The following is an 11,731-nucleotide window of genomic DNA, read 5'->3' on the forward strand; positions in this document are numbered from 1 at the left end:
AATTAGACCAGACAGATGTCCTGGTAATTTGTCATTAAGTGCTTTGCAAATTAATTGTACGCAGTTTTGTTTTCATGTTTGCCAAAAACTGCTCTCTAATTTTGTGTGTGTGTGCCTGCAATGATGTGTCCTAAACCTGTCACCAGTTATAAATGTTATGGCAGTGATAAAGGTGGCTTTAGTCTGTTTTAATTCTATTTACATCACTTGTATATTGTCTTTTCTTGTATCATTCCTTTACAATAATAATTGTAGGGTCTATGGAAAATCATCGCTGCCCATGAGACGTATTCTCACCTCACACCAGAAACCACGACTGGCTGTGGAAACAAAGTACAACGTGTGCAGGATCTTAAAGCACCTTGTTAACTCTGTAATAAACTGAAATAAGAGCCATCATTTTACAACATGAGGATGTTTGCACTCAGTAACCCATAGGTAAAGAATGGTGACATTACATAAGAGACTCAACAACTAATCTCAACTAATAAACCTCTTATCTGTGATGCTAAACAACACTTTTCAACAATGTTTCTTCTGTTCAAAACAGACTGGAAATTCTTGTTCAGTTTTTTCTTTTTTGACTAACAGGAACTGAGCAGAAATGTAAGCATGTTAGTTACATAACACAGCAGGGCCAAGGTCACACAAAAACTGTGATTTAATATCACTTAATGTCAACTTGCATATTTATTTCTGAAAGGAGGTAGATGAACAACTACACAACATGTACAGCACTTGTATTATAACCTTTTCCCACAGCCATACGTTTGAATAGTTAGGAGATAGCAGAGAGTGCGAATGGAATAGGACACAACTGCAAAATGTAACTTCACTGATCTGGTTCACTGAGCCGACTGTGCCAGATTACAGGGATTGTTACACCTCTTGCTGTTTATTCTAACAAATGCCAAAACTGCTGTTATCACGGTGTTTGGTTCTGAAGCCGAGCCAGTACATTAACTGTAAATATGTGTGCGGCCTTTCCGGGAAAGGAATACATGTGTCAAAAAAACACACACAAAAAAACGCCTTTGCTTCACTCACTGCAGGTGTTTGTTTTAGACAGTGTTATATTATGTGTGTTTTAGAGGTTTAGTCACACAAGCACCAGTCCAGAATACACCAACATCAGCTAATATAATGCATTCCATAAAAGTTGGCAGTGTGTGTGGGAGGGGGAGTGTGTGAGAGGAATGAGGGAGTAGAAGGGAGATGTAACAAGTTTCCATGAAGACACAGGGAGAAGAGGAGGGTGCCATGATGAGTGCACGGATGATTATATGGTGAACAACCCTGTCACTCCCCGACCAGATTGTCTTGTTTGCTCCTTGTGCTCACCGTGTGATTTTTGGATCTCTGTAACCCTTTACCCTTCTGCCCTTTGTGTTTGGATTATGGTTGCTTGTCGCTTGTCTTTGTTATCTGCACCTGCGTCGTTACCACATTGAAGTCGGATTTTTACCTGCACTTACCCACGAGTGGTTATCCTGCAAGTGTTAAAATCTATACTGACTCCAAATAAAACCCCGACAGGAATGTTATTTGGTTCCAATTGTGGTGTGCTTTGTGTTGTTTTGTGTTGATATATGTTATTGCTCTGTGGTATGATGGACTCATGACATGGACCACGGTGGCACCTTAAAACAATTCAGTTGCACTGTTTGGAAGCCTCACATTCCCTCTATTATCCCGTTCTAGAGGCGGAAAAAGTACTAAAATATTGTAGTTCATATAAAAAAGTAGTAAAGTAGTTCATTTAAAATGTACTTAGTTACTCTGCGTGGGGTGTGAGGGTAGTAGAAATAATGACAAGGGGTCAGAAATCCCAAACTATTTTGGAGCTCACACGCCCGGCGCGACACAGGATATTACATCACGAAATATTACGAACTCTATGTTCACGCGCCAGTGCTGGTGCTAATCACATCATCATTCGTCTGGTTCTGGTGTATATTTTCCCCCTGTAGGTCTTCATTGTGCTGAATTTTTATTTTTACTCAGTAACGGATAGGATTTAAAAAGTAACTGAGTACAATACTTGAGTCAATACATCATTAAAAAAATACAAAATATACAAAAAAGTATTCAATACAGTAACTTGAGTAAATGTATTTCGTTGCTTTTCACCTCTGTTCCATTCTCCCTCAATCAGTTACAATCACTTACTCTGTCTGTCTGTCTGTCTGTCTGTCACACAGAATAAAGAGACAGCAAGTAATTTTGCCTCCAGAAAACCTGCCAGTGTTTGTTTTCTCCCTCCCCGCTCAACATTTTTCTTTCTTCCTGCAGTGCTTTGCTCTCTGTCTGTCTCTTCATTTCATCGCCTTTGTGTTTATGCTGTCTTTCATGGCCCTCTCTCTCTCTCTTTCTCTCTCTTTCTACATTTCCATCTCACTACCTTGCTCGCCTGTACTCCCTTTCCTTGCATGCCCTCTCTCTTCTCTTCCTCAGGTATACACCTGGCTGGCTGCTGCCGATGGCTGACTCTTTAAAGACACTGGCTCCTGCCGCTGGCGGAATAACAATATGTGCTACACACACACACATACACACAGGTTTGCGCAGCTATCATTTAAAGGATTCTACATTAACATACCCCCGACCTTAGCCATAATCACTTAATGCTTAACCCTAATTTAATCTTAGCCTTAAACTCAACTGTTGAAGTTCTGACTCATTAGGACCAGGATTTGGTCTCCATGAGGACTACGGGTCCTGACAAGGTCGGTGTTTATGCCAGAAAAGGTCCTAAAGAGGTAAAAAATATAATAATAATAATAATAATACACACACAGACTGGTTTCTGTTACTTCAAAGAACAGTACATTGACTTGCATTCATTTCATACAGACTAAGTATAACCTAATAGTTTGCTTTTTGTCCCCATAATGACGACAAGTCCCCATAATGTGACTGTGTAAACAGGTTAAGGTCCCCACAACATAAGTAATTGTGAGGGCACTCAATCTTCTGGCTGTGTGAGAGTGGTGGGAGAATCAACTCACTATAATCAGGTGTGTGTGGCACTGATTGGCATTGATTAAGCCCAGGTGTGAGGAGTGTTCATATACCCTGAGTGTCCAGTGTTCTGTGCTGACTCATTGTCTCACCTTCAGAGGCAGTGAGAGGTTCTCCCTGTGGCTTCTTACGTTGTCGGTTTATCTATAAACACCAACTCAGGACTTTGTGTGTGTTTGATGTCAAATGCCTGTTTCTCAGTGTATAACTTGTGTTGCTGGAGAGTTTGTTGTGACTTCCACCTTTTGGGTTATCTAAGGTCTGCCGGGCAGCGTTTTCTGGGTCTCTGGGACAATTCTGGTTTTGAGTCAGCCGCTTGGCAGCGGTGGTTTAGATCATTTTAGTGCTTTATTTCATTAAGGAAGCCTTAGTAGCTCTATACAGTTTTGTTGTTTTTTTCCGTTGACAAGTAATACTTGAACACACCCACACAAACGTTTAGTGAGGATACCTCACTCTAACCTTAACCCAATTTTAACTTTAACCCTAAAACCAAGGGCCAATTCCAATTCCTAACTTAACCCTCAATCTTAACCCTCAAGCTCAACCCTTAATCTTAACTGGCCCTCAAAACCAAGTGTTGAGGGTTATTTTGTCACTTAGAAATGGGACACCCCTTAAATGCAGATACTTCTTCAGACTGTGGGGGGCAGAATAACACGAAAGCCGCATCCAGTCTGTCAACTCCAAAAAAGAAGAAGAAGAACACATTTACGTCGCGATTATTTATTTATTATTTTATTTATTAGTTATTAGGTTGTCAGTTAGTTATAAGATGATATTCATACAAATACCACAACTAGGACATATTCAGCTGACAGTTACCACACACCACGGCTTGTTGAAAAGTAAACCATAGCAAACGATTGCTTGTCCGCACCGGCCGGCTATTGACAAAAGATCGCAAAATTAAAATAAATGTTACACAACACTGATGTCAGTAATCCATAATATGAGCCTAAACTAAGATAATACAATGGTTTTCATCATTGTTATATCTCTATTAACAAAGAAAATACTCAATTTGTAGCGTACTCGTATCGCTGCTTTCGGCGCCATCTTTGTTATGTCAAAACACGCAATGCATTCTGGTCTCGGAAAATCTCAATATTGAGGGCGATACAGCCCTTAAACTTACCCCTCAACTTGATTTTTCTGAGAATCGGGACAGCACTTGCACTAGCCGGAGCGCGCATTTTTGAGATTGAGGGTTAAGATTGAGGGTTAAGCAAGGAATTGGAATTCACCCCAAGTCTTAACCCTGAAAAAGACCAAATGTGGTCACAAGGTCATCGGTCCTCACAAAGATATGAATACAAGTACACACACAGACACACACACACACCTCCCACATATGAAGCAACATATAGCACATGTATAGACACACTCGCTTCCACAGACACCTCCTTTCTTACACACAGCCCACACAGAGTAGCTGTTCAAACTGACATAAAGGAAGCCTGTATTCTCCAGGTTGCTCAGCACCTATGACTGAATGACCACCATGTCGACAAGAGGAGCCCTGGGAGAGCGAGAGAGGGCACAGTGTGTAAACACAAAGCATTATTCCCCCCCCGCCGCCCCCAACACTTTTGTTGCCACAAAGCACCATTATTCTTTACAAATAGCATGTCCTGCATGTGTTGGTTACGTCAGAAGAATTTTAAGCAGCTATAACTGTAAGCCCTTTAAGGCCCTCGTCGCTGCCCGTGCATGTGTGTGTATGAACACACGCTCACTTACCTTCCCACCACACCACCCCACTCTGTCTCTGTAGGCTTCTCCTCAAACCTCCCTCTCTACGCTGGACTCTTTGTCGATTCACAGATGGATGTCTCTCCATCAAAGCTAGATTACTGCTCTCAGTGTTGCCAGGCATGGATCTCTTTGCACCTGGGAGTAATGCCCCATGGCAGATTGACTCAAGAGATTATCACATGGTTTTCACCGTCTGATTCAATTGTTTTGGCTATCTGTGTCTGAGTGAATGCTTTTTTTTTTTTTAGATTTCACTGCAGTTATCTGGGTGACTTAACGGCTTTATTTGTAGAACAGTTTTGCTGGCCTGAAGAGAAATCTTATCACTTTACACTCTTGTTATGTTTCCTCTCTGACTGTGAATTAAGCCTTGACAGCCTGTTGCAAGTCACAGGGCACAAAGCAGGGTTTTTATCATTCTGAAATTTGTATAACATTAGCCTGACACCTAGTGGATAGAATAATGCTGGTCTAAAATAAAACATTTCTTATTTTACTGATACAGCTTCCACACTCTCCTTGTTTTCAATCTTCTGTGGGAGCAAAGCTTGTTTAGGCTTTATGACCCCTTCAAGTGCACAATCAGCGCAACCTCTGACAAGACAGTGTCCCTCATACTGGAAACACAACAACAACTTAGAAATGGGGGACAGAAAGAAGGTTCACAAAGGAGCGTGTGTGTTTTTTGTGATGTTATATAGCAGGATGAAGTGCTCAGCATCACTGCCTGCTAGATACCTTGATGGTCGTCAAATCCAATTGCACCGAACCGATTAAAAGAAAAAGGATCTCATTCTCTTTCAGTTTGATTTAATAAAGTAAGCCTTAATTAAGCAAAGGCAGGTGAAAGAGAATCACTATCTGGCTTGAATAAGAATTAGGGCTCACTGTGTGTGTGTGTGTGTGTTTGCACGCATGTGTGTGTGTGTATATATTTAATAATGCTCTAGGTTGACAGAATAGAAAATAATAATTTTGATTTCACTGTTCATGTCTTCTTTAATTGATCATTTGGCCAGGGAGAGAAATCTGCCCTCTCTCTCTCTCTCTCTCTCTCTCTCTCTCTCTCTCTCTCTCTCTCTCTCTCTCTCTCTCTCTCTCTCTCTCTCTCTCTCTCTCTCTCACACACACACACACACACACACACACACACAGGACTTCAAAGGTCATTGACTTACATTAATTTCCTGAAGACTTACTATAACCTTAACTTTCGGTCCCCATAAGGAATACCAGGTACACACACACACACACACACACTCAGGTTTGAACAGCTATCCTTTTAAGGACTCCCATTGACTTCTACCCAAACAAAGCCTTATCCCTAACCTTAACTATAGCATAAACAAGAATTTGGCTAATTGGGACCAGATTTTGGTCACCAAGGGGACTCCTGGTATCAGTGTTTATGGTGGAACACAAAGAGGTAGCAAAACACACACACACACACACACACACACACACACACACACACACACACACACACACACACACACACACACACACACACACGCACACACACACACACACACACACACACATACACACACACACACACACACATAATAATTTTGATCTAACCCCCCTGCAGGCTCTATTAGACCATGTGCTTGCAAGAAGATAATAATTTGGTGATATGAAGGCACAGCTGCATGAAAATGCTCTGGTGCAAACTGTGTGCCAGAGCCTTAACTGCTTATATATGTTGCAGCCTCAAGGCAGACATAACATCATGAGTCATTTTTTTTGTCAAGGTAAAGAATGACAAACAGATAAGACAATGTGCCGAACTTAAAAAGGATGTAATCACAGTTTTCAATATGCGAGCAGAGCATTGTGAATCAACACAAACTAGTTGAGCTTTTGCACTTGTCTACACAGACTGTTGGAATAATGTTATTCTCACTTTAATACACACATCAACTTTGCACGTATTTGGAGTAAGTAAGAAAAGGAACCTGCTTTTTTATTGTACTAGGTTGAGTTTGTACTGATGCCACCACTAGATGGTGCTGTTGAGTTAGATGCTGCAGAGCAGTAGTGTTGCCTAATAGTACACAGTGTGACCATATTTTGTTTTATGGAAGTGTAATTCACAGTCCACAGAGTTAGACCGTAAACACGAGTAATTTATGGTCTCATCTTGTGACTTTGTTGTGTCCTGCACACTGAGCTGTGGAGCTATATTTCAATCTGATTTGCAGAAGTTTGTAAACAAGCCTCAATACAGAAAAATTCTAATTCTAATTTCTGTGTATCTGACAACTGTGAATACATATGTTGTTTTTATGTGTCCACATTTAAGAAAAAGCCCAATAAGCTTTAATGCTTTGATTCTTCCCCAAACAAATACACTATACACTGTTACATTGGGAATATCTCAAATAGGAGATGCATGCATCTGTTACTGCAACTCAATCATGATAATTCCTAATGCTTGTCACATTTAGGAGAGTTTATTGTAAAAAAGTGAATATGCTGCATGATACAATGTTGATACAAGTGTATAAATGATTTTAAATTCGATTTTTTTTAGCCTTAGAATACACCTTTTATATATACTTTAGTGAAGGGGGCCTTGCATTATGAAAAGCACCGTCTTTCTACAGCAGCCTGAACAGACTTGTGTTTTTGCACTGGAAATTTACTATACAAATGAAGCTGAACTGACCTGCCCACATCAACCAGATGCATAAATCAACAAAGGAGTGGGATGAAATGGCAAAGAGGGAGTGGACGAGAGGAAAGAGTTGTCAAAAAGTATTTACATTCTGTCTGGGTGATGCAAAGAACGCCATCAATCCGTGTGTAGTGTGCCTGAGAAAGGAAGAGATGAGCAGATGATGCCTCTTGATTGCAAACTGCAGTCTCACCATTAGATGTCACTAATTCTCACACGTGGACCATTGCAAAATAAAGACATTTATTTTAAATTGGGAAAAAAAGAAGAAGCCACAGTCAGAGTCTTATTTTTCTGTTTTAACAGAGGTACATCTGAAATATATTTGCTTGTGGTCACTATGTTTAAAATGCAGTTCCTCTTTTGCAGGCCTCTTCTCATCTGTGTTTATGTTGCTTCTGCAGTCACCTAATTGCATTTTTGTATGCTTGTGACAGAGTATGCAGCCAACAAAATGAATGTTATCAAGTATTAGTGCTGGCTTCACTGCTCCAACATGCCAGACAGAGACAGAGATGATGGAGCGAGCAAGAATGCAAATAAAGACACGAAATGGAGGTTGTATACAGGCAAAAAGAAACAGAGCAAGACTAGGATGCTGGAAAGGGAATAGGTAATAAGAGAAGATTGATGGTGTAAGATCCGGAGAAAGCTTCCCAACACGTCACATGTGGGCGCAGTGTCATTGCCAAACTGAGGCTCTATTTTTAGGGGAGGAATGTACACAGAGGCCTCGTGGAAAGGGACCATAACAACAAACAGAACGCAACACACTCGCAAACAGACTGCTCCCACTCGCAAACAGACTGCTCCCTTGGACCAACGCACCAACACAAGAGAGAAGAGGGAGAAAGGGACATGGCAAGACATATTTTCGAGATCTGACTTTGAGTATTCAGACAGACCAAAGAAAACATATACGAAGGGGGCAGAGAAGAGGAACAGGTAGGACACGTAGTCTAGAGTGGCTTCATGAGCCCCGAACATTTGCTCTGTCTGATGTTGGCATGGCGTTGAAAACATTTTAAGAATGGATCAAGCATGAGCTTCACCTTGTTTCATAGATACATGCTGAGGTGAAGCATTGCACTTCTGATATCTGCTGAGACATTTGGCAAAAATAATTAGGCTAGGATTGGTTCACAAAATACCTTCAGTGTTGAATATGGTCCATGTCTCAAGGGGTAAAGATCTAAGTACATATAACAGGTTAGAAATAATTGCTAGTTGGTGTTTTACACTAGACTTTGGACTCTAAAATATGCATATAAATGTGTATCCATGGTGATGTCTTTAAATCTTACCAGATCGTTTATTCCTATATCCCCAGCATGGATCAACCAGCAGTCTTCCACTACAAAGACAAAGAGCAGTCCTCCAACCTGCTCTTGCAGCTCAATGGACTGAGACAGGAGAACATCCTGACAGATGTGTTACTGTGCTCAGGAAACGCAGCGATCCCATGCCATCGTAATGTCCTGGTCTCCAGCAGCCCTTACTTCAGAGCCATGTTCTGCCACAACTTCAGAGAAAGACAGCAGACCAACATTGACTTAAAGGGCATCTCCTCAACCATTCTCAGCAATATCATTGACTATATCTACACTGGACTCATTAGCATTAGCGTTGACATTGTGCTGCCTCTGATGCAGGCAGCGTCCATGTTGCAATATGGCCGCCTTTTTGAAGCCTGTTCACATTTCCTTCAGGATCAGATGAGTCCAGATAACTGTTTGAGTATGATAAGACTCTCTGAGATCATGAATTGCAGCAGTTTGCGAGGCAAGGCAAAGGAGATGGCTATGCAGAGCTTCTCAGACGTGTCAGCGTCCGAGGATCTGTGTGAGCTCTCCTTACCTGAGCTCATGGGGTACCTGGAGGACGATGGACTCTGTGCGGAGGAGGAACAGGTCTTTGAGACACTCGTTGCCTGGATCCACCATGATCCTGTGTCAAGACGTGGCACCATTAGCGACCTTTTCAAGAAAGTACGCCTTCGACACATTCACCCAACTTACCTCTTCCAGTTCATAGCCAGCGATCCTCTGATCCAGTCCTCCACCCTCTGCACGGAGCTCATCGACTCTGTGAGACGCCTCATGTTCTCCGTCAACACAAAAGCCATCTGCGACACAGCAGTAGACTTCAAACCTCTGTGGGTGGCACCAAGGCGATACACCTACAGTGATATGCTGGTGCTGGTGGGAGGCAGAAAGAACAATCAGCAGACCTCGCGGGAGGCCCTTGTCTTTGATGAGAACAGCCAGAAATGGCAGCGGCTTGCCAAGCTGCCCATTCGTCTCTACAAGGCCTCTTATGTTGCCCTTCACAGTGTCCTGTACGTTATCGGAGGCCTGACCACAAACACAAAGCATAGTCAAGTCAGCACAACTGTCTACACACTGTCCCTCAAGACCAACCAGTGGCGAACAGTCGAGCCCATGCTGGAGCCTCGCTTTGCCCACCAGAGCGTCTCCTACCTCCACTTCATCTTTGTCCTGGGCGGCCTTGGCCCTGACCGACATGTGACAGACAGTGTAGAGAGGTGAGATTCTGTTGCTCATAGTTACATTTGCAGTATGAAACACAGGAACTTGACAGATAACATGTTTTCAGGTACAACAGTATGTTCAACCAGTGGGAGACTGTGGCAGCCATGCCAGAGGCTGTGGTGCACCCAGCAGTGGCTGCTACTAACCAGAGGATCTATATGTTTGGAGGAGAAGATGCCATGCAGAATCCTGTCAGAGCAATACAAGTAAGACATAAAGACCTCCTCTTAATTACTGCTGGTGTTCTTTCATTTGATTGTGGTTTCATGCATTCATTCATTCACTCTACTTTCTGCAGGTGTATCACATTGCTAGGAACATGTGGTGTAAGATGGAGAACAGAACAGTGAAGAATGTCTCTGCTCCAGCAGCTGTTATGGGTGACAAAATCTACATCATCGGAGGTACTTGCAATCGTCTTGAGAAAAGAATTTGTATAGGTCAGCCACACGTGTTGCTCTTCTCGTTTTAAAAATCCGCCCTGTCACAGGATACACCAGGAGAGTGATCGCATATGACACCAAGGCCAATCGGTTCATCAAGTGTGCCAACCTGAAGGAGAGGAGGATGCACCACTCTGCAGCTGTTCTCAACAACACACTCTATGTCACAGGCGGACGCCACATCAACAGTCATGACGTCATAGAGGACTCGGACAATTTCGAGTGCTACGACGCAAAGACAGACACTTGGACGTCTAAGGGAACTCTGCCCTATAAAGTGTTTGACCACGGTTCCCTGACTCTGACATGTGTCTCACAGACATGGTCCAAGGCATAGCTGAGGCAGAGTTGACAGGACTTTATCTTGTAATTGATGTATAATCAGTGTCAGTCAAAATTGTTTATGCACAAAAAATATTCCAAACAATTACCTATTATAAATATAGTTGTTCTGCACACTAATAGCTGTCATTTGTTATAGTTTTATACACATTTCTCAGTTTAGTTAACCCTTAGTGCTCACGTGGCACTGATCTGTGCTGCAGGTGCACCCTTGGTAAATTTTTGTGGGAATAATACACAACTCCTGGGGGTGTGTTTATAGGTCACATATTCAGGTTTTTAAAAAGTGTGTTTTGTTGTTGAGTCAAAGTTATGATTCATTTTAAATTGCATTTTTAGTAGTGATATAAAATACTTTGTGTGAACTTTGAACTGTAACGTATTTCCAAATTAAACCCGATTTTCAAATATTTTAAGTACTTTTTGCTCAGGTGTGTTTATATAGTTGGTGAAAAGCAAATGTTTTTTTCATCAGATTGTCTATGTTGTGCTGAAAAAAAGCATATACGACACTCTTTATTGCACATTCTTAGAGCCTCTGTATATACTGTACGTTTTAATATAGTAATGGGAAAAAAGCAGCCAGAACACTCTCCGTGTTCTAATGGTTAACTTCACAAAGGCTGAAAGTGCTATTTTCAGCCAGCTTGAAATATGAATCATAAGATGTGTGGTGTCTAGTGGATCACCATCTGTCTCAATGAACAATGAAAATTATGTTATTGTATATTGTATAACACCGCTAACCAAATAATTATGTAAACCAAATGCATGAGACGTTTGAAAAGGAGTCTTCAGCTATCATATCTCTACAATAATAATAATTCTCTGCTTATTAACCTGTGGCTAAATAAATGATTTCACTACAGTTTTTTTGTGTTGTTTTTAAAAAAGGTTTTGTTCTGGGTTTTTTTTCTAGTAATAAAGTTGAAATC

The 11,731-nt window shown here is 41.5% G+C and overlaps 1 protein-coding gene across 1 annotated transcript; it reads left to right on the forward strand.

The window, feature by feature from the left end:
• The first annotated feature begins 8,227 nt into the window (after window positions 1-8,227).
• On the forward strand, window positions 8,228-11,731 carry LOC310944953 (kelch-like protein 38). The gene is made up of 5 exons (XM_083910809.1): window positions 8,228-8,404; window positions 8,790-10,004; window positions 10,076-10,217; window positions 10,310-10,415; window positions 10,502-11,731. The coding sequence occupies exons 2-5, from the start codon at window positions 8,791-8,793 to the stop codon at window positions 10,789-10,791; spliced, it is 1,752 nt and encodes a 583-aa protein (XP_083766935.1). The 5' UTR covers window positions 8,228-8,404; window position 8,790; the 3' UTR covers window positions 10,792-11,731.

This window comes from Microchirus variegatus (assembly GCF_963457635.1).
Source record: "Microchirus variegatus genome assembly, chromosome: 1".
NCBI classification, from domain to species: domain Eukaryota; kingdom Metazoa; phylum Chordata; class Actinopteri; order Pleuronectiformes; family Soleidae; genus Microchirus; species Microchirus variegatus.